This window comes from Ailuropoda melanoleuca, unplaced genomic scaffold (genome assembly GCF_002007445.2).
Source record: "Ailuropoda melanoleuca isolate Jingjing unplaced genomic scaffold, ASM200744v2 unplaced-scaffold9607, whole genome shotgun sequence".
Taxonomy (NCBI): Eukaryota; Metazoa; Chordata; class Mammalia; order Carnivora; family Ursidae; genus Ailuropoda; species Ailuropoda melanoleuca.
This window is the reverse complement of record NW_023255111.1, coordinates 724,301-747,793: the sequence shown is the minus strand read 5'-3', so window position 1 is coordinate 747,793 and position 23,493 is coordinate 724,301. Positions and strand designations below refer to the sequence as shown.

General features: G+C 39.9%; 1 protein-coding gene across 1 annotated transcript in view; it reads left to right on the top strand.

Annotated features, from left to right (window-relative positions):
- The window catches only part of MTMR8 (myotubularin related protein 8), a 178,522-nt gene that overhangs the window by 85,982 nt on the left and 69,047 nt on the right, over positions 1 to 23,493 (top strand). Inside the window, 5 exon segments of the mRNA XM_034653522.1 lie at positions 3,323 to 3,455; positions 4,893 to 5,002; positions 16,417 to 16,474; positions 16,477 to 16,541; positions 17,910 to 17,959. Coding sequence (XP_034509413.1) covers positions 3,323 to 3,455; positions 4,893 to 5,002; positions 16,417 to 16,474; positions 16,477 to 16,541; positions 17,910 to 17,959 — 416 coding nt within the window.

Genomic DNA, 23,493 nt, shown 5'->3' with positions numbered 1-23,493 from the left:
AGGGGCATCTCAGAACAGAGAGATCACAGTTTGTTCTTCACTGAGCTTTGCAGTCCACACTATCTCCGTTTCTGTCTGTACTGCTAAAAACCACCGTCTCCTGGATTGTGCTCCTCTAGCAGCACTCACAGATTTTGCTTCCAGGACCAGGAACGTCTCTGCCCTTTGTGCTTCAAAAATCCCAAGCCACTCCCTGTTTGCACGCATGTCCCTATAGTTCCAGGTTTCATTCTGGGGGACTGTCCTAATGTCCTTTCCCCACTGGTACTCATCTACACGTCTGTGGCTTGTCCCCACTGTGTGAGGCTTTTGCTTTCTCTGGTGCAAGTTCACAGAGGCTCCCTCCCTCTTCTGTTTATCTTCCAATATCTGCTTGCAGAATTATGGCTCCCCGCTTCATACCTTGAGACCAACTGCCAGAGATATTCTGTTTGTAGAGATCCAAATATATCTTCTTACATCTCAGGCTGATTTCGTGGGTGTTCAAAATGGTCTGGTAGATATCCAGGTGAATTCAGGGGAGCTATTGAAATAGGTTCCCCTACTCCTCCTCCATCTTTTTCCTCCTCCCTGAATAAAAACTTAAAAAAAATATTGTCTTTGTCCATGTAGGCTACTGTTACAAATTTGCTATTACTGAAGAGGCCAGGATCAAGGTATTGGCAGATTTGGTGTCTTGTGAAGTCTGCTTCCTGGTTCATAGTTGGCCATCTTACTGTATCCTCACAGGCAGTCAGATATTTATATGTTTTCCTTAAGTTTCTTGCTGTTTTTTTTCTTTTCTTTGTGTTCTTTAATCTTCTGTCTTGCCATTTTGTTTAACTCACTGCATGTTTCTTTGTGTTAGGAAATCAGCTATGTCTCCTGCTCTCAAAAGGAATAGCCTTATGGAGAAGAGGTCCTGTAGTGTCTTACAGTGCAGTGTTCCTTGTACACTAGTACCTGGTGCATGAAGGAGTTTCTCTTATGTGTGTTGTGTGCACCCTGCTGTATGGTCCTGGATGCTTTTTCTTTCAGTCCAGTTGTCTGCAGATGCTTCTGAGCTGTGTTTTGTACCTAGCTGGTGGGACACATTGTAACAGTTTGTATGCTGGTCTCTTATGAAATGATATCTGGCAGTGCCATTTGAGCTGAGGTCCCACAAAATAACACGCAGTTTGGGAGATGATGTGTTGGTGGGATTTGTGCAGATCTTCTGGGATAGGGGCCTCACAGTTTAGGAACTGAGGCAAAGGTGTTTGGAAAGGGCAGATACACCAAAGCATGGGGGCACAGGGCTTGATGTAAACAAGTTAAGTATTTAGTGTAGGTGCCACACTGGTTCCTTCAGTTGGTCATGTGTTTATGGTAAGGGGCAGGACAGTGAAAAGATATCTGCCAGCTCCTTTGTTCCTGGGGGGGTATCCCTGCAATCCTTGCTTCTCCAGGTCCTGCTCTAACATATGTAAATAATTGTAAATCTCCCTCCAGTATGCCCCAGCATTTTGCAAACTGCTGCTCCCATGCTGTATCTCTACTGGGTATTGGTTTTGCTGTGTCTTTAGGGGTGGGGATTCTTCTTCCTGATGGCTTCTGGGGTCTCCAGAGTGGAGCTTGCTGATTTTTAAAATCCAGGCTTTAAGTCCCAGTGGTTGTAAGAACTCATAAAATTTGTCCCCTTTTGCTTTCAAAGACAAATATTATAAGGATTCATCTTCCCCATGTGGACTCCCAAGTGTGATAAGCCTGTTTATCACCCTTCACTGTGCCCCTAGCTCCCTGTTTTGCCCCTGTTTTGCCCCCAACCACATCTTCACCCTTCCTACCTTTTTTGCTGTGGCCTCTTCTCTACCTTTAGTTATGGAGATTGTTCTGCCAGGTTTCATGCAATTTTCTGGGTCTTTTACATGGATGGGAGTGGTACCTAGTGATATTCATGGAACAAGGAGAGCTTAGGTTCCTCCTACCCTGCCATATTCCCAGCCTCTCTCCTGTGCCTATTATATGAATAATAATAGTACCTGTCTTGATGGGCTGTGGTGAAGATTAAATTAGATAGTGTATGTAAAGGATCTAGCACAGTGTCTGGCACATATTTGTGGTTCAGTAAATATTAGGTCTCTTTTCTGCTTGAACATTAGCGTGTTAATATATAGCTGTTTCTCATATCTGCCAGACATTTTCCCAAAGAGTGTGTCCTGGTATGATATTGCTAACTATCTGCAGTAGTTGACCTCTCGAGTGCTCCCCAGATGTAAGTACATAGTGCTGTAATGAATGTTTTATTTGCTGAAGCATCCATCAGTCATAGTAAACTTCCTTGCTACTAGGTAACTGTTACTTGTGCCTCCACAGATGTCCCTTTAACATTTGTCATTGAAAGCTTAGTGACATTGTCTGTGTGATAAAAGATCAAAATTAGATTATGTTTTTCCCTTTCCCGCTTAGTCTTGCATTCTAAATAATATCTTGACACATGGGCTACTTTTCCTTGCATGTGTTAAGGTAAATAGTTTGGGCTTTTGAGGTTTTAATGGCATTCTTTTCTATTACTACAAAAACTGCAACCTGTCCATATGCATGTTCTTCCTGCCTTCTGAAATGCACAGTACTGGGAGATGAGAAAATAGGCCAGACACCAGAAAATTATTTAACTAGCAATATGGTTACCACCACAGAATGTATCTTGGCTGCTTTCTAGTTAATGTATTAATATCTCTCATCTGAAAGTCTCATTTAACCTCTACCCTGCCCAACATTCTTCATAAAACCTAGAAATATTCTGATTACTAGAAGCTCATCGCAGTGTTAAAACTGTTCTTGGTTTCTCCATTTCAATTTCTTCAGCGAGTGGAAGTTATTTATCTCATGAGGTCATGCATTAGACATTTTTATAGAATAACTATTTAATATTAATTAGCCCTGAAGCTCTTAGAATTCTTTCTCAAGCTTTTTAGCTATAAAGATTTTTGAACTTTCACATGTTTCTTGGCATAAAGGCTTTTCAGCCAAGAAAATATTATTTGTGATAGGAAGTTCAGAATTATTTCAGTTCTTCAGATCAGATATCCTCATAGCTGCCACATCTTTCAATCTCTTAAGCAGGGTTTTAGTAATAAGGCAAAATCATGAAATCCCCCTCTATTTCCCATGCTATTCTGTTCCTTAAGATACCTGATGTAAAATTCAGTGAAGTTTTCTCTATTCCAGAATATACCCTGTCTGAGTTAACTTCTTTTTAAATGGCTAAGATTTAAACCTGTTTAGAATAAGACTGAAATTGATGAACACTGTTCTTTCATCATTTGCCCTATCTGCTCTATTATGTCCTCAACTATTTCAGTTGAATGCCATGGCCAACCGAGCAGCTGGGAAGGGGTATGAAAATGAAGACAACTATGCCAGCATTCCCTTCAGGTTCATGGGCATTGAGAACATTTATGTGATGTGGAGTAGCCTGCAGAAACTCTTGGAAGGTATAGGAATTTCACCTTGGCTAGTCCAGAGACCATAATCTTTATTATGTATGCAAAAAGCATGCCTGATTTGGGATGGAACATAAAAGCAACCAGGTGAGCAGGGTCAATAGATGGTAGGGTTTTTGACTATAGTATTAATCCAGCTTACATTATTATGCAGTGTTGGTCTGAGGGATGAACTAAGATGTTCAGTTTAATAATTTAGTGGAGTCCATCTGGGTTCAGTCACTGTAGAAATTATTTCTCTTTATAGAATTACAGAAGCTGTAATTACCTTAGGGGTGGGTAGATCAACATAAGTATAAATGAATTTGGGATTTATTTCATTTTTCAATATAACCATATCTAATCTGCTATAAGGAGTCAAACCGATTTCATCACTGTGATGTTGAAAGGGGTGAATTTAGACTTCAAAGGAATAAAACTGACACCAGATATTTTGGGTCATCTGTCATCACTGCAAAATAATGGGTCAGAATGGAGGCAAGCTGAGATTGGGGCTTTACAGGATTCTTGAGTCTAGAATATTTCTCCCAAACTCACTACCCAGGATTCCATGATTCAGTAAGGAAGAGATCTTGAAAACCTGCTTTCTTCAATGCGCTCCCTATTTTTTCCTTTATTTTCTTTAACTTTGTACTTATATTGTCTACCGGTACCTCTCCCTTATATGACCCTTTTCAGATCCTGTCTCCTCAGTCTGCCTCACTTAAGGCCCCTTTCTGTGGGTTTCTTCCTGCTTTCCTTTTTGTCCCAGAATATTCTGTAGAAGTATAAGAAAGAGGGACTTTTCACAGATGTTTGAGACAAAAGAATGCCCTCTTCTGGGTAACCAGTGCAAAGTGCATGAAAATTGGGAATTTGTTTTCAACCTGTTGAGACAGCACAGGGCTACAGAGAATAGGTAAGATTGTGAGACTAGAGACAGATGTTAAGAGACTGCAGAGTTGGTGAAACTAATAATACACTAATTAAATTCCAGGATAATTAACATGCAGTATTATATTAATTTCAGGTGTACAGTATACTGATTCAACAAGTCTATATGTTAATTAATTAAATTTAAATTAAAAAACATGCAAAGTTAGGATGAATGGGTGGAATTAGGATGGAAATAAAATGTATTTTCTAATCAGAGGGGATGTAAGTATATTCCTGTGGATGCTGACTCTGTTTTCTGGATCCCCAGAAGCGCCTCTTGTGGTTTTAAGAGTTAGTTCTACAGCTCAAAAAAGAAGATGCCTGACCTGTGGGATATGGTAGGGGCCAGCTCTAGTCTTGTCTGTAACTCACTGTATGGTTTCCAACTATTTATTTAACCTTTCTAGGCCTTAGCTTCCTCATTTACAAAATGGGGATTCACTATGTCCCCTTTCTTGGTGAATAAACTGAGGTTATTGTGAATTTCAATCTCTGCTTCCTTTTCTACTTTAGTTTGTGAATTGAAAACTCCAACAATGAGTGAATTTCTTAGCGGTCTGGAGAGCTCAGGGTGGTTGAGACACATTAAAGCTATTATGGATGCTGGAATTTGCATTGCAAAAGTAACAAATTAGGACTTCTAAAAACTTGTACTGACTTTAATTATGGGATTTCCTGAGGTAGCAGTATATCATGGTGAAAAGAATAGAGAAAAGAAACCTATGTTCTAGATTTAACTCTACCACTAATTCACTGTGTATCCTTGGCAAATCTCTTCCCTCTTCTGGGTTTCAGTTTCTCCATCTGTAAAATAACGTTGTTGGATGAAAATCTAATGGTATAACTTTTGGGGGACCCACAGAACTCTTCAGGGATATGATTGAAACTCTCCCCCTGGGAAAAATATACATATGGCTATGGACTTTAATTTCAGAAAATGAACCTCAATTTTATTTTATTTTTTAAATAGCATTTTATTTTTAAGTAGGCTCCATGCCCAATGTGGGGCTCAAACTCATGACCCTGTACCCATACATTTGTATTCCTCTTCTGAAACTGACTTCATCAGAACAAAAAGAGTGGGGATAGAGAAGAGGGATAAATTTAATAGACAGTACAACCTCATAAATATTGGCTTATTTAAAATGAGTGGATGAAAAAACAATAGGCTTGGGATTGACAATTATCCTGTGTTCCTCATTTCTACTAACACCTATTTAGTATCCCAAGCTTAAAAACTCAGTCAGCCTTGAATTCTCTCTCTTCTCCTCCATCTGGCAATTTCTTAGTCTTGTTAATTATACCTTTAAAGTGTTTATCAAAGCTCTCCTTTCTTTCCAAGCCTCTAGTGCCACTTTCCTAGTTAAGATATTCATCATCTCTTGTCCAAAGTACCATAACTTCCTAACTGGTTTATTTGTCTTTACTAGTTGCTCCCCCATTTGGACACTGAATCACTTCTTTTTTTTTCTTTTTAAAGTTTGACTGAATTTTTTTTCTTTTTTTAATGTTTTTTTTAATTACATTATATTAGTCACCATACAGTACATCCCTGGTTTCCGATACAAGGTTCAATGCAAGGTTTGACTGAATCACTTCTAAAGTCATTTTTCTTGAGCACATCAGATAATGTCTTTTTATTTATTTTTTTTTAAATTCCAGGATAATTAACATGCAGCATTATATTAATTTCAGGTGTACAGTATACTGATTCAACAAGTCTATATGTTACTTAGTACTCATCATGATAAGTGCACTGTTGGTGGAATCATAAACTAGTGCAGCTACTGTGGAAAACAGTATGAAGGTTACTCAAAAAATTATAAATAGAGTTACTACATGATCTAGTAGTTCCACTACTGTGTATTTACCCAAAGAAAATGAAACACTAATTTGAAAAGATATATGCACCACTATGTTTATTACAGCATTATTTACAATAGCCAAGATATGATAGCAATAAAAGTGTCCATCCATAGGTGGATGGATAAAGATATGGTATAGGTAAAATAGGTGATAATGTCAATTTAAACTCAAAATCCTCCAATGGCTTTTCCCATTGAACATAAGATCCTGGCAATAGTGAAAGTGTTGCTTTCAAAAACACTATAGTAGGAGGGGGGAAAAGATGGTGGAGGAGTAGGTGACCACTTTTTCAGCTGGTCCCCTGAATTGAGCTGGATATCTACCAAACCATCCTGAACACCCACGAAATCAGCCTGAGATACAGGAAGATACATCTGGATCTCTACAACTGAACATCTACAGTGTGAGTATTGAGGTATGAAGCATGGAGCCATGAATCCGCACATAGGTAATGGAAGACAAATGGAAGGGGGAGGGAGCCACCTCACTCAGGAGAGAGGAAACAGTAGCTTCCTGCACTGGGGAGCAGGACAGACTCGCAGACCGGCACCCAAGAGAAAGCAGACTGAGACCATGAGCTCAGGAATGCACACAGGACCAGACTGAAAACTGGATATCCGGAGTGCTCACTGGAACTGGAAAGAAACCAGGAGCTTGGGAGCACGTCCAGGAATGGGGGGTGGGTGCTGGTGGTGTTAGAAGCACAAAGGACAGAGACATGTCAGCCCTGGGATCAAGGACTGGGAGAGTGGCTGTGGGGCCCACAACCAGGGATGCTGCAGGGTTCTTAGCAACACCAGCAGAAACAGAATTAAAGTGGCCAAGAGAGCTCAGTGTGAGAGCAGACTGCAATCTCTCTGTTCTGATACAGAGCCTAGGATATGGCCATTCCTGCTCTGATTCTCAGAAGAGTCAGAGAAAATGGCCATGGAAAGCCACCAGAGAATGAAAGACCAGAAATACCAGTTCACATTGTGCCCATCCACATCCTCCCTCACAGGGGATGGGGCAACTCTACCCAAACAGGGTTGCCTGAGTATCAGCGTGGCAGGCCCCTCCCCCAGAAGGCATGCTGAAAAATCAAGAAACCCACATCCCTAAGGTCCCTATACAACAAGTGCACACTGCCTGGATCCTGGTCAATAATTTGGGCTCTGTGCATCCCCACAGTGTCTCCTTATCAGAATGGCGAGGAGCAGAAATCTTCACCAACAAAGAAAAGATTCAGAGTATGTGACCCCTGCCACAGAACTGATAGATATGGATATAACCAAATGGTCAGAAATGGAGTTCAGAGTAATAATGGTCAAGATGTGTAGTCTTGAAGTGGGTGGACTCAAGGACCAGCACCGGCAAGAGAGCGGACTGAGACCATGAGCCGGAGAATGCGTGCGATCAGTCTGAGAGCCAGAGCGTGGGAGTGCCTGCGAGCCACACTGAGACGGAGCTCCAGAGTGCATGGGGTGGCTGGTGGCTGGCAGTGTTAGAAACACAAAAGACAGAGACACACCGGCCCTGGAAGTGAAGGCTGGGGTGCCCGCTCTGGGGCGCATATCCAGGGATGCTGCAGGGTTGAGCAGCACCACCAGAAACAGAGTTAAAGTGGCCAGAACATCAGTTGAAAACAGTCTGGAATCCTTCTGTTCTGAGACAGAGGCTGGTTTTAGGCTACTGCTGCTCTGACTCTCAGAAGAGGCACAGCAAACCACCAGGGAAAGCCGCCAAAGAACAAAAGCCTGGAAATACCGGCTCATGGTGTGTCCATCCCCATTCCCCCTCCCAGGGGACATGGAGACTCTACCCAAACAGGGTTGCCTGAGTATCGGTGCACCTGGCCCCAACCCAGGAGGCAGGCTGAGAAATCAAGAAGCCCACGTCCCTAAGGTCTCTATAAAACAAGTGTGCACTGCCTGGGTCCTGGTCAATAACTAGGGCTCTGGACAACCCCGCAACTTCTCCTCATCAGAATGATGAGAAGGAGAAATCCCCCCCAGCAAAGACAAGACAATGAGTTTGTGGCCTCTGCCACAGAACTGATGAATATGGATATAACCAAATTATCAAAAATGGAGTTCAGAGTAACAATGGTCAAGATGATGTGTAGACTTGAAAAAAGTAATAATGAAAATGTTAATGAGAATATAGAATCTCTAAGGGCAGAAATGAGAGTGAATCTGGCAGAAATTAAAAATTCTATGAATCAAATGCAGTCAAAACTGGAGGCTCTGACGGCCAGGGTGAATGAGGCAGAAGAATGTATTGGCGAATTGGAGGATAGGTTAGTAGAAGAGAAAGCTAAAATAGAAACTTGGTTCAAAAATCCATGCTCAGGAATGTAGGTTATGGGAGATTATTGACTCAATGAAACGTTCCAATGTCAGAATCATCGGAGAGGGAGTGGAGAAAAACGGAGGTCTAGAAGAGATATTTGAACAAATTGTAGCTCAAAACTTCCTTAATCTAGCAAAGGAAACAAACTTTCATGTCCAAGAGGCAGAGAGGACCCTGCCAAAGCTCAATCATGACAAACCTACGCCACGTCATATCATAGTGCAATTTGCAAATATTAGATCCAAGGATACAGTATTGAAAGCTGCCAGGGCAAAGAAATTTCTCACGTACCAAGGCAAAGGTATCAGAATTAAGTCAGACCTGTCTACACAGACCTGGAATGAGAGGAAGGGTTGGGGGGCATTTTTAAAAAGATTTTATTTATTTATTCGCCAGAGATAGAGACAGCCAGCGAGAGAGGGAACACAAGCAAGGGGAGTGGGAGAAGAAGAAGCAGGCTCATAGCAGAAGAGCCTGATGTGGGGCTTGATCCCATAATGCAGGGATCAGGCCCTGAGCCGAAGGCAGACTCAAACTGCTGTGACACACAGGTGACCCTGGTGGGGGCATTTTTAAAGCTCTTTCAGAGAAAAACATGCAGCCAAGGATCCTTAATCCAGCAAGGCCGTTATTCAGAATTGATGGAGAAATAAATAACTTCCAGAATCGCCAGTCATTGACCAATTTCATAACCATGAAACCAGCCCTACAGGAGATATTAAGGCAGGTTCTATAAAGGTAAAAAGGCCCCAAGAGTGATATAGAACAGAAAGTCACAATCTATAGAAACAAAGACTTTACTGGCAACAAAGCATTATTAAACTCATATCTCTCAATAATCAGTCTCAAAGTAAATGGCCTAAATACTCCCATAAAACACCACAGGGCTGCAGATTGGATAAAAAGACATGGCCCATCCATTTGCTCTCTAGAAGAGACTCATTTTGAACCTAAAGATACATTCAGACTGAAAGTAAAGGGATGGAATATCATCTTTCATGCCAGTGGACTTCAAAAGAAAGCTGGGATAGCAATTCTCATATCAGACAGATTGGATTTTAAAATAAAGTCTATAGTTAGAGAAAGAGAAGGGCACTATATTATTCTTAAAGGATGTATCCAACAAGTGGATATGACAATTATAAATATATACACCTCCAACAGGGGACCAGCAAGTTACACAAGCCTACTCTTAACCAGAATAAAGAGAGATATAGATAAAAATACATTAATACTAGGGGACCTGAACTCTCCACTCTCAGCAATAGAGAGATCACCTAAGCAGACAATCAACAAAGAAACAAGAGCTTTGAATACCATACTTGATGAGCTGGACCTCATAGATACATATAGAACACTACACCCCAGAAAAAAAGAATACTCATTCTATTTGAATGCACGTGGAATATTCTCCAGAATAAATCATTAGCTGGGTCACAAAACAGGTCTCAACCAATATCAAAAGACTGAAATTATTCCCTGCATATTCTCAGACCACAACACTTTGCAATTAGAAATCAACCACAATAAAAAATTTGGAAGAAGCTCAAACACTTGGTGACTAAAAGCCATCCTGCTGCCTGCCTCTTAGTTTTTTTTACTGTTTCCTTGGCTGTGCAGAAGCTTTTTATCTTGATGTAGTCCCATAAGTTCATTTTATCTTTTGTTTCTCTTGCCTTTGGAGAAGTGTCATGAAAAATGTTGCTTTGGCTTATGTCGCAGAGGTTGCTGCCTATGTTCTTCTCTAGGATTTTGATGGATTCCTGTCTCAATGGGATGGATTCCCTAATTTCTCTTTCTTCAGTCTCGTTATTCATGTATAGAAATGCAACTGATTTCTGTGCATTGATTTTGTATCCTGCCACTTTACTGAATTGCTGTATAACTTCTAATAGTTTGGGAGTGGATTCTTTAGGGTTCTCCATATAGTGTATCATGTCATCTGTGAAGAATTACATTTTGACTTCTTCTCTGCCGTTAATATATTTGCAAATGACACTACAGATAATGGACTGCTGTCCAAGATCTACAAAGAACTTCTCAAACTCAATACACGAGAAACAAATAAATCAAAAAATGGGCAGAAGATANTACAGATAATGGACTGCTGTCCAAGATCTACAAAGAACTTCTCAAACTCAATACACGAGAAACAAATAAATCAAAAAATGGGCAGAAGATATGAACGGACATTTTTCCAATGAAGACATACAAACGGCTAACAGACACATGAAAAAATGTTCAAAATCATTTGCCATCAGGGAAATTCAGATCAAAACCACACTGAGATACCACCTTACGCCAGTTAGAATGGCAAACATAGACAAGGCAAGAAACAACAATTGTTGGAGAGGATGTGGAGAAAGGGGATCCCTCCTACATTGTTGGTGGGAATGCAAGTTGGTACAGCCACTCTGGAAAACAGTGTGGAGGTCCCGTAAAAAGTTTAAAATTGAGCTACCCTATGATGCAGCCATTGCACTACTGGGTGTTTATCCCAAAGATACAGACGTAGTGAAGAAAAGGGCCATATGCACCCCAATGTTCATAGCAGCAATGTCCACAATAGCTAAATTGTGGAAGGAGCCGAGATGCCCTTCAACAGATGACTGGATTAAGAAGCTATGGTCCATAGATACAATGGAATATTACTCAGCTATCAAGAAGAATGAATTCTCAACATTTGCTGCAACATGGACGGCACTGGAGGAGATAATGCTAAGTGAAATAAGTCAAGCAGAGAAAGACAATTATCATATGATTTCTCTCATGTATGGACATAAGAACTAGGATGATCGGTAGGGGAAGAAAGGGATAAAGAAAGGGGGCAATCAGAAGGGGTAATGAAACATGAGAGACTATGGACTATGGGAAACAAACTAGGGGCCTCAGAAGGGAGGGGGGTGGGGGAATGGGATAGACCAGTGATGGGTAGTAAGGAGGGCACATATTGCATGGTGCACTGGGTGTTATACCCAACTAATGAATCATCGATCTTTGCACCGGAGCAGGGGATGTACTCTATGTTGACTAACATCATATAATAAAAAAGTATTAAAAAAAAAGATAAAGAAAAGAAAATAAAAAAAACCATCCTGCTGGATGGATGCAGGAATTCAAAATAAATTTTTTAAATAACTTTTTAAATATTTTTTATATTATGTTAATCACCATACAGTACATCCCTAGTTTTTGATGTAAAGTTTGATGATTCATTACTTGCGTATAACACCCAATGCACCATGCAATACGTACCCTCCTCAATGCCCATCACTTCCCTATCCCAGTCCACCACCCCCCTCCCCTCTGAAACCTTCAGTTTGTTTCCAAGAGTCCATAGTCTCTCATGGTTTATTACCCCTTCTGATTACCCACCTTTTTTTTTTATAAGAATATGATAGATTTACAGGAAATTCACCAAAATAATACAAGGAGTTCCCCTGTACCCTTCAACCAGCTTCCCTCAATGTTAAAAGCATCTTCTGAAGCCCTCTCAACTCCAATCTTTTTATAAGAGAATTCCCTGCAAATCAAATATCAATTTAAACAATTTATGGAGACCAACAAGAATGAAAACACATCGGTCCAAAACGTATGGGATACTGCAAAGGCGGTCCTAAGGGGAAAATACATAGCCATCCAAGCCTCATTCAAAAGAATAGAACAATCTAAAATGCAGTTTTTACATTCTCACCTCAAGAAGCTGGAGCTGGAACAGAAGAACAGACCTAACCCACATAGGAGAAAGCAGTTAATCAAGACTAGAGCAGAGACTACTGAATTAGAAACCAGGAGCACAGTAGAGCAGATCGACAGAACTGGAAGCTGGTTCTCTGAAAGAATAAATAAGATCGATAAGCCACTGGCCAGGCTTATTGAAAAGAATTGAGAAAGGACCCAAATTAATAAAATTATGAATGAAAGGGGAGAGATCACGACCAACACCGATGAAATAGGAAGGATCATTAGAAGCTTTTATCAACAGCTTTATACCAATAAATTAAACAACCTGGAAGAAATGGATGCCTTCCTGGAAACCTATAAACTACCAAGATTGAATCAGGAAGAAATTGATTATTTAAACAGACTGATTAATTATGAAGAGATTGAAGCAGTGATCAGAAACCTCCCCCAAAACAAGAGTCTAGGGCCAGATGGATTCCCTGGGGAATTCTCCGAAACATTAAAAGAAGAAATAATACCTATTGTGCTGAAGCTGTTTCAAAAAAATAGAAACAGATGGAAAACTACCAAACTCATTCTATGAGGCCAGTGTTACCTTGATTCCTAAACCAGGCAAAGACCCCAATCAAAAAGGAGAATTACAGACCAACATCCCTGATGAATATGGATGCCAAAATTCTCAACAAGATCCTAGCTAATACGATCGAACAGTACATTATTTTTTTTCATTTTTTAAAATATTTTTTATTTTTTTATTTTTTTAAAAAATTTTATTTATTTATTTGACAGAGACAGAGACAGCCAGTGAGAGAGGGAACACAAGCAGGGGGAATGGGAGAGGAAGAAGCAGGCTCATAGCAGAGGAGCCTGATGTGGGGCTTGATCCCATAACGCCAGGATCACGCCCTGAGCCGAAGGCAGATGCTTAACCGCTGTGCCACCCAGGCGCCCTTAAATATTTTTTATTATATTATGTTAGTCACCATAGAGCTCATCCCTGGTTTTTGACGTAAAGTTCGATGATTCATTAGTTGCGTATAACAACCAGTGCACCATGCAATACATGCCCTTCTCACTACCCATCACTAGCCTATCCCATTCCCCCACCCCGCTCCCCTCTGTAACCCACAGTTTGTTTCTCAGTGTCCATAGTCTCTCATGCTTCATTCCAACAGTACATTAAAAGGATTATCCATCCATCCATCCATCCATCCATCATGATTTTCCACCATGGATGGATGGATATCCATCCATCATTAAAAGGATTATCCATTAAAAGGAATCATCCTTGGGATGCCAGTGTTTTTCAACATTCCCAAATCGATCAGTGTGATAGATCATATCAACTAGAAAAGTGTCAAGTATCATATGATCCTCTCAATTGATGCAGAAACATCATTTGACAAAATACAGCATCCTTTCCTGATTAAAACCCCTCAGGGTGTAGGGACAGAGGGTACATTCCTCAATCTCATAAAAACCATCTATGAAAAGCCTACAGCAAATATCATTCTCAATGGGGAAAAGCTGGAAGGCTTTCCCGTCAGATCAGGAACACGACAAGGATGCCCACTCTCACCATTATCATTCAACATAGTACTAAAAGTCCTTGCAACAGTAATGAGAAAACAAAGGGATAAAAGGTATCCAAATCAGCAAAGAAAAAGTCAAACTGTGTCTCTTAGCAGATGACAGGATACTCCCTATGGAAAACCCAAAAGACTCCACCCCCAAATTACTAAAACTTATAGAGCAATTCAGTAATATGGCGGAATACAAAATCAGTGCTCAGAATTCAGTTGCATTTCTATACACGAGCAGTGAGACTGAAGAAAGAGAAACTAGGGATTCTATTCCATTTACAATAGCACCAAAAATCATATGTTATCTCGTAATTAACTTTACCAGAGAGGTAAAGGATCTATATTCTAGAAATTACAGGTTTCACTTAAAAGGCATTGAAGAAGACACAAAAAGATGGAAAAATATTCCATGCTCATGGATCGGAAGAATAAACATAGTCAAAATGTCTATGCTACTCAGAGCAATCTTCACTTTCATTGCCACCCCAATCAAAATTCCATTGACATTTTTCAAAGAGCTGGAACGAACACCCCATAAATTTGTGTGGAACCAGAAAAGGCCCCAAATCACCGAGGAATTTTTGAAAAGGAAATACAAAGCTGGGGCCATCACGTTGCCAGATTTCAAGCTATACCAGAAAGCTGTGTTCACAAAGACAGCATGGTACTGGCACAAAAACAGACCCATAGACCAATGGAACAGAATAGAGAACCCAGAGATGGACCCTCGGCTCTTTGGGCAACTAATCTTTGACAAAGCAGGAAAAAACATCCAGTGGAAAAAAGAGTCTCTTCAGTAAATGGTGCTGGGAAAATTGGACAGCTACATGCAAAAGAATGAAACTTGACCACTCTCTCACACCATACACAAAGATAAGCTCCAAATGGACAGAAGACTTCAATGTGAGACAGGAATCCATCACAATCCTTGTGGAGAACATAGGCAGTAACCTCTTCAACATCGGCCACAGCTACTTCTTTCATGACATGTCTCTGAAGGCAAGAGAAACAAAAGAAAAAATGAACTTGTGGGACTTCATCAAGATCAGAAGCTTCTGCACAGCCAAGGAAGCAGTCAAAAAAAAGTAAGAGGCAGCCCACGGAATGGGAGAAGATAATTGCAAATGGCACTACAGAAAAAAGACTGGTATCCAAGATCTACAAAGAACTTCTCAAACTCAATACATGAGAAACATATAATCAAATCAAAAAATGGGAACATTATATGAACAGACAGTTTTCCAATGAAGACATACAAATGGCTAACAGACACATGAAAAAATGTTCAAAATCATTAGCCATCAGGGAAATTCAAATCAAAACCCCGTTGAGATACCACCTTATGCCAGTTAGAATGGCAAAAATTGACAAGGCAGGAAACAACAAATGTTGTAGAGGATGTGGAGAAAGGGCATCCCTTTTTCACTGTTGGTGGAAATACGAGTTGGTGCAGCCACTCTGGAAAACAGTGTGGAGGTCCCTTAAAAAGTTAAAAATTGAGCTACCCTATGACCCAGCCATTGCACTACTGGGTATTTACCCCAAAGATACAGACGTAGTGAAGTGAAGGGCCATAGTCACCCCAATGTTCATAGCAGCTTTGTCTGCAATAGTTAAATTGTGGAAGGAGCAGATGCCCTTCAGCAGATGACTGGATTAAGAAGATGTGGTCCATATATACAATGGAATATTACTCAGCCATCAGAAAAATCAATTACACAACATTTGCAGCAACATGGACTGGACTAGAGGAGATTATGTGAAGTGAAATAAATCAAGCAGAGAAAGTTATCATATGGTTTCACTCATTTATGGAACATAAGACATAGGAAGATCGGTAGGAGAAGGATGGGATGAATGAAGGGGGGGTAAACAGAAGGGGGAATGAACCATGAGAGACTGTATGCTGGTGATGGGTACATCATCCTGATTTAAAACAGGGAAAACTCAATCTTAACTTAGAAGAATTTATGTTAGGAAAGACTGCAGAGGAAATCATTGTCAGATCTAGAACTGGAATACATAACTGTCTTATCAATGTTTTTGAGCATAAATTCTCCCTCTGGCCTACCTCTCTCTGAGAATTCATCTTTGTCTTCTTTAGAACTTTTGTGAATTTAGGGGCGCCTGGTTGGCACAGTCGTTAAGCATCTGCCTTTGGCTCAGGGCATGATCGTGGCATTCTGGGATCCAGCCCCACATCAGGCTCCTCTGCTGGGAGCCTCCTTCTTCCTCTCCCACTCCCCCTGCTTATATTCCCTCTCTAGCTGGCTCTCTCTCTCTGTCAAATAAATAAAATCTTTAAAAAAAAGAATTTTTGTGAATTTATAACTCTTTCTTGTTTACCTTGCTTCGTGTGAGGGTTTTGATTTTCTTTCCCTGTTAGGTGAGCTCTCCCTCTGTTGCACTACCATACTTTCTTTTTCATTCCCTATAGAGGATACCAGTAGTATAAGAAGAAAGTAATGTAGCCCAGTAAGATCAGGTTCTCTGTGTATTTGGCAGCCCTGTTCGTTAGTCCAGAACCATATGCAAAATTTGTTCATGTTTCTTTTTGCTTCTTATCTTCACAGGCAGTAAATATAGAAAAGGCCAATGTGTTAGCCCATTATTCTGTTGGGTGGGACCTCACACACATGTCTGCTCTGTGGCCAGCATCCTCCTATATCCATTTTATGGGACATTCAAAGGACTCATGGTAAGAGAGCAAGTAATTATGTTTTATTTTGCATTAGTGACAGATTGTGAATAATTCAAAAAGAACTTTCAACCGATTTGTTTTCTACAAGCAGATGTTTCAAATCTACAAAAGTTGTTTGCCAATTTAGCTTCATTCCACGAAAGTAAGCATTTACAGTCTATATATTTTTCATTGCACAGTCAACATAGTTTCATACCTATCATAAGGTAAGTTGGATGTAATAGGCTTCTATAAAGGGTAGGAAAAGCTCAAAAAAAGTTTGCAAAGGTGACTAGGTCTGATAGGCTCATGGGCTCATGAACTTCAACATGTCAGCTGTTTGATGTTGGACTGAATTTAGACCAAGTCTTCTTTTTTAAAAATGTTTTTTAATTATATTATGTTAGTCACCATACAGTACATCCCTGGTTTCTGATGTAAAGCTCGCTGATTCATTAGTTGCATATAACACCCAGTGCACCATGCTATATGTGCCCTCCTTACTACCCATCACCAGTCTATCACATTCCCCCACCCCCGCCCCTCTGGAGCCCTCAGTTTGTTTCTCATAGTCCATAGTCTCTCATGCTTCATTCCCCCTTCTGATTACCCCCACTTTCTTTATCCCTTTCTCCCCTTACCGATCTTCCTAGTTCTCATGTTCCATAGATGAGAGAAACCATATGATAATTGTATTTCTCTGCTTGACTTATTTCACTTAGCATTATCTCCTCCAGTGCCGTCCATGTTACAGCAAATGTTGAGAAATCGTTCTTTTTGATAGCTGAGTAATGTTCCATTGTATCTATGGACCACAACTTCTTAATCCAGTCATCTGTTGAAGGGCATCTCGGTTCCTTCCACGATTTAGCTATTGTGGACAATGCTGCTATGAACATTGGGGCTTCTTACTTGATTTTTCTAAGAAACAGAACTCACAGTAGGAGTTTATTCTTTTTTTAAAATTATTTCTTTTTAATGTTTGAAAATGGGTATTTACCAAAAATAAATCTTGACTCAAACCCAAATACTGTTTTGGATTCTTGTGTTTCTCATAGGTTGAATTTTATATCCTGTTTGTCAGGATTTCATTTAATTATGGCTCAAATGGCTTGAAACGCATCATATAAAAGCCAAAAGAAATGTGACACTGGATAAAAATCTAGAATACTCTTTCTTGAGAACATTTGAAATTTGAAGGTACCTTTACATGAAATCCATGTTACTTACTTAGATTCATTTCTGAAATAAATTTTATTTATGATCAGTTCAACCCAAACTTGTACAAAGTTCATTTCAGCAAAGTGTTTTGATATTTTTATATGTATGGGTAATTCATTTTATGTTTTTCTTAGTGCAAACTTCTCTTTTTGTGTAAAAATGAAGATCCTGATACAGAAAGAATGGATATCCATGGGCCACAAGTTCTCACAAAGGTAAAAATATCCTCTTTTTTAAAAAAAAAATTTCTTGGGGGGGAGGGGGAAGTGGAGAGGGAGACAGAAACATTTTTTAAGATTTTTTAAAAGATTTTATCTATTTTAGGGAGAGAGAGAGAGACAGAGATAGAGACAGAGATAGTGAGAGAGAGCATGAGCGGGCAGGAGGGGGAGAAGCAGGTTCCCCGCTGAGCAGGGGGACTGATGCCAAGCTGTATCCCAGGACCTTGGGATCATGACCTGAGCCAAAGGCAGATGCTTAACTGACTGAGCCACCCAGACACCCTTAGATTTTATTTAAATACAAGTGGATATAGTGTATTGTTAGTTTCAGGGGTTGTATTTAGTGATTCATCAGTTGTATATAACACCCAGGGCTCATTAAATCAACTGCCCTCTTTAATGCTCATCACTAGATACCTCATGCTCCCACTCACATCCCCTCCAGCAACCCTCAGTTTCCTATAGTTAAGAGTCTCTTATGGTCTGCCTCCCTCTCTGTTTTTATCTTATTTTATTTTTCCTTCCCTTCACCCTATATTCATCTGTTTTGTATCTTAAATTCCCCGTATGAGTGAAATCATATGGTATGTGTCTTTCCCTCTGACTTATTTCACTTAGCATAATACCCTCTAGTTCTATCCATGTCATTCAAAATGGCAAGATTTCATTCTTTTTGATGGTTGAATAATATTCAATTGTGTGTGTGTGTGTGTGTGTGTGTGTGTGTGTTTATCCATTCATCTGTTGAAGGGCATGTGGGCTCTTTCAGTGTTTTTGGCTATTGTAGACATTGCTGCTATAAACACTGGGGTGCATGTGCCCTTTCAAATCAGTATTTATGTACCCTTTGGATGAATAGCTAGTAGTGCAGTTGCTGGGTCTTAGGGTACTTCTATTTTTAACTTTTTGAGGAACCTCCATACTATTTTCCAGAGTGGCTGCAGCCAGTTTGCATTCCCACCAACAATGGAGGAGGGTTCCCCTTTTTCTGCATCCTTGCCAACGTCTGTTGTTTCCTAGTTGTTACTTTAGCTATTCTGACAAGTGTGAAGTGGTATCTCATTTTAGCTTTGATTTGTATTTCCCTGATGATGTGTGATGGTGAGCATTTTTCCTGTTTCTCTTAATCATTTTTGTGTCTTCTTTGGAAAACTGTCTATTCATGACTTCTGCCCATTTCTTGACTGGATTTTTTAAATTTTTGGGTGTTGATTTCGGTAAAGTTCTTTATAGATTTTTGGATACTAGCCCTTTATCTGATAAGACATTTGCAAATAGCGTCTCCCATTCCATAGGTTACCCTTTTGTTTTGTTGACTGTTTCTTTTGCTGTGCAAAAGCTTTTTATCTTGATCAAGTCTTACTAGTTCATTTTTGCTTTTGTTTCAGTGTCTGGAGACATGTCTAGCAAGAGTTGTGGTGGAGGTCAAAGAGATTGCTGCCTGTGTTCTCCTATAGGATTTTGATAGATTTTTGTCTCATGTTTAGGTCTTTCATCCATTTTTAATTTTTGTGTGTGTGTATGGTGTAAGAAAGTATTTCAGTTTGAATATTCTCAAACTTTTGGTATTAGTTGAGACCTGATTTGGGCCCAGTATGTGATCTATTATGGAGGAAGTTCCATGTGCACTCAAAAAAATTGTGTTCTGTTATTTTAGGATGAAATGTTCTATATATATCTGTGAAGTCCATCTGGTCCAATGTGTCATTCAAAACTCTTGTTTCTTTGTTGATCTGCTCAGATTATCTGCCCATTGCTGTGAGTGGAATGTTTAGGTCTCCTAGTATTAATATATTATTATCAATGTATTTCTTTACTTTGGTTATTAATTGGTTTATATAACTGGCTGCTTCCATGTTGGGGGCATAGATATTTACAATTGTTAGATCTTCTTGTTGGATAGACACTTTAAGTATGATACAGTGTCCCTCTACATCTTTTACTACAGTCTCTGGTTTAAAATCGAATTTGTTTGATATGAGGATTGCTACCCCAGCTTTCGAGTTCCATTAGCATGGTAAATGGTTCTCTATCTCCTCCTTTTCAATCTGGAGGGGTCTTTAGGTTCAAAATGTGTCACATGTAGACAGCATATGGATGGGTCCTGCTTTTTTATCCAATCTGATGCCCTGTGTCTTTTGATTGGAGCATTCAGTCCATTTACGTTTAGAGTAACTATTAAAATATATGAATTTAGTGTCATTATATTGCCTGCAAAGTCCCTTTTTTGTGTAGATTGTCTCTGTTACTTTTTGATCTATGTTACTTTTGGGTTCTCTCTTCGTTTACTGTATCCCCCTTAATATTTCTTGCACGGCTGGCTTGGTGTTCACATATTGTTTCAGTTTCTTTGTGTCCTGGAAACTGTTTATCTCTCCTTCCATTCTGAATGACAGCCTTGCTGGATAAAGTATTCTTGGCTGCATGTTCTTCTCATTTAGTACCCTTAATGTATCTTGCCAGCCTTTTCTGTCCTTCCAGGTTTATGTGGATATGTATGATTTTATTCTGATGTTGCTTTTTCAGTACGGAAGGAATCTCCTCTCCCAGCTGCTCTCAGGATAGCTTCTTTTGCTCTAAGATTTGCAAGCTTCACTATTATATGTCAGGGTTTTCTTTATTTCTTTATTATTTTATTTTATTCTATTTTGAGAGTGGTCTTCCATGCTTCTTGGACATGAATGCTTGTTTCCTTCCCCAGATTAGGGACGTTCTTAGCTGTAAATTGTTTAAATAAACTTTCTGCACCTTTTCCCCACTTTTCTTCTTTTGTGACTCCTGTGATATGGATATTATTTTGTTTAGAGTAACGCAGAGTTCCCTAAGTCTACCTTGGTAACCCAGTAGTTTTCTTTTCCTCTTCCTTATTTTTTATGATTTCATCTTCTATATCTCCTGTTTGATTCTCTGCTTCTTCAATCCTGATTGTGATTATAGTCATTCAGTTCTGCATCTCAGTTATAGCATTTTAAAAAAATTTCAGCCTAACTAGTTTTTAGGTATTTCATCTTTGCAGCAAGGGTTTCTCTTGTGTCGTCTACTTTTTTTTTTTCCAATTCCAGCTAGCAGTCTCATGACTGCTGATAAATTGTTGTGTAATAGTTTGCTTATATCTGTTTTGAGCAAGTTCCTGCCTGTGATATCTTCCTGATTCTTCTGTTGGGAAGGATTCCTCCATCTTGTCATTTTAGCTAAGTTTCTGTCTTTTTTAGTGTTATGAAAGCTTCTTAGGTTTCCTGCATGTCAGAGTAATGGTATATTAAAAAGAGTTCATACAGTTCAGAGGGCCTAGCACTTCAGGAAGCATTTCTGGTATATGCCGTGTGCACTCTGCTGTTGTGTTTTGGCTGTTCTTTCCCACTGGTTCATCTGCTGCAGAGTTCCTCCTTCCTTGCAGTGAGGAGTGTTTGGCCCTTTATCTAGGTGTGTTTGATTTTTTTGTTCAAAATCTTCCTGAAAAAATAGAATGACAGAAAAGAGAAAAAGAAAGAAAAGAGTGAAAAAGAAAAAAAAGCCTGATCAAAAGAAAAAAAGAGACAGAAAAAGAAAAGAAACAACAAGAATAAAGCAGACAATCAAAGAAAATTTAATCTGATTCCAAAGAAAAAGAAAGGAAAAAAATACAGAAAAAGAAAAAAAAAGAAGCCTTATGCCCCCCAAAGGAAATGAAACAATTAACTAAAAAAAAAAATTATATGCCTGATTCCCAAGGGAAAAAAAAAAGAAGAGAAAAAGAATACAGCCTTGTCCTACTTCCACCAGAACTGAAGAGGACATTGTGAGGCACTCTATGATGAGTGGACTTCTTGCATGTGTACTCTGCCAGTTTTGCTCCTGTTGTGGGGAGGCCTCTCTGCTGTCTCAGAGTCAATACAGCCTTAGTAAAAAAATGCACTTGGCTTTGGATACATATCTAGTAGTGCAAATGCTAGGTCATAGGGTAGCTCTACTTTTAACTTTTTGAGGAACCTCCATACTGTTTTCCAAAGTAGCTATACTAGCTTACATTTCCATCAACAGCTTACATTTCCCCTTTCTCCACATCCTTAGAAACTAAGGATCATTAGATACACTATATGTTGATTAAATGAACTTAAATACAATAAGATATATATATATATATATAAAGAAGTGCACTTACCAGTCACAGGGCAGGCAGGGTTTTATGTAAGTAGCTCCTTCCTCTACTGGACCCACTGTGTTACTCCTTGAAGTCCCACAGTGTTGTTAGAAAAAGTAAAATGATTCTACCCCACTCTCTTGCCCACAGACAGGGATCTCACACCTGCTGCTGTTCAGGAAGTCCTCACCTTTCTGTGGAACAGCTCTCCTGTTTTTTATCTTTGATGCACAGCTTGGATTCAAAACTCCAAATCTTAAAGGGGCTGGTACCCCTTGGATCAGCTTCCTCGTCTGGATTAGAGCCTCTTTGTGCTCTTACTAGTGCCCTTTGTCCCACAGAAAGAGTCCCATGCCTGTGCAGTGTGCAATATCTATGGTGTAGACAGCACAAAGCAATGAACAGTTTATGCACATCCTGTGGTAGCCTCTGTGCCCTGCCAATGAAAGGTTGTTTGCTGGCACCTTCAGGGTCTTTTGTCCTTGGAGAGGCAATATACCCTCTTCCAAATGTACTCCAAGAAGGGGAACAATCCCTCCCAGTGTGACATAGAAGATCCCTTTGCCACCTTCACTTTCCCATGCCAGAGCCATCCTTCTCTCTAGGAGTGCATGCTGCAGCTCTGCTCCAGCAGGAGTCACCCATTTCCAAAACCTGAGTTTGAGCTCCACTAATTCTTTGCACAAAAGACCCCTGCAACACTCAGTTCGCCTGTATCCCCAGTCTACTGTCCAAGAAGTTCCCTTCTGGTGCAACCCTGATGCCGCACTTTCTCAACCCCTCTCTCCTTCTCTCCTTTTCTTTCCTTGCAGATAAGGCACCCTGCCCTCCTTAGTGCTCCTGTTTTTCTGTCCCCCCAATTCCCTTCCATGAACCTTGTACCTGCCACATTGTATCCTTCCAACTGTGGGGGTCCTTCTTCCAATCCTCAGACAGATTTCCTGGGTGTTGCAAGTGATCTGACCTCAATACAGCTGTGTTAGAGGGAAAAGGAAAGCCAGGATCCCCCTACTTCTCTGAGATCTTAACTCCTCCCCTTGAGAGAGAATCTTAATTAGGCTCCATGCTCAGTGTGAATCCCAGCATGGGGCTCAATCTCATGACCTTGAGTTTGTGACCTGAGCCAAAATCAAGAGTTGAATGCTTAACTGACTGAGGCACCCAGACACCCAAACAGTATTCTCACTTTAAAGTAGAAAGCTAAGGAAAGTTCATTAAGGTCAAGTTCATTAAACCCCAATATGTTCTTGTGTAGGAAGACACAGTAAGTTGGACATGAAATAAATTTCTATTCATTAAGGAACGAATGTTTCAGGAGGAGGCAAGATGACGGAAGAGTAGGGTACCTCGTTTCATCTAGTCCTTTGAATTTAACTAGCTAACTATCAAATCGTTCTGAACACCCATG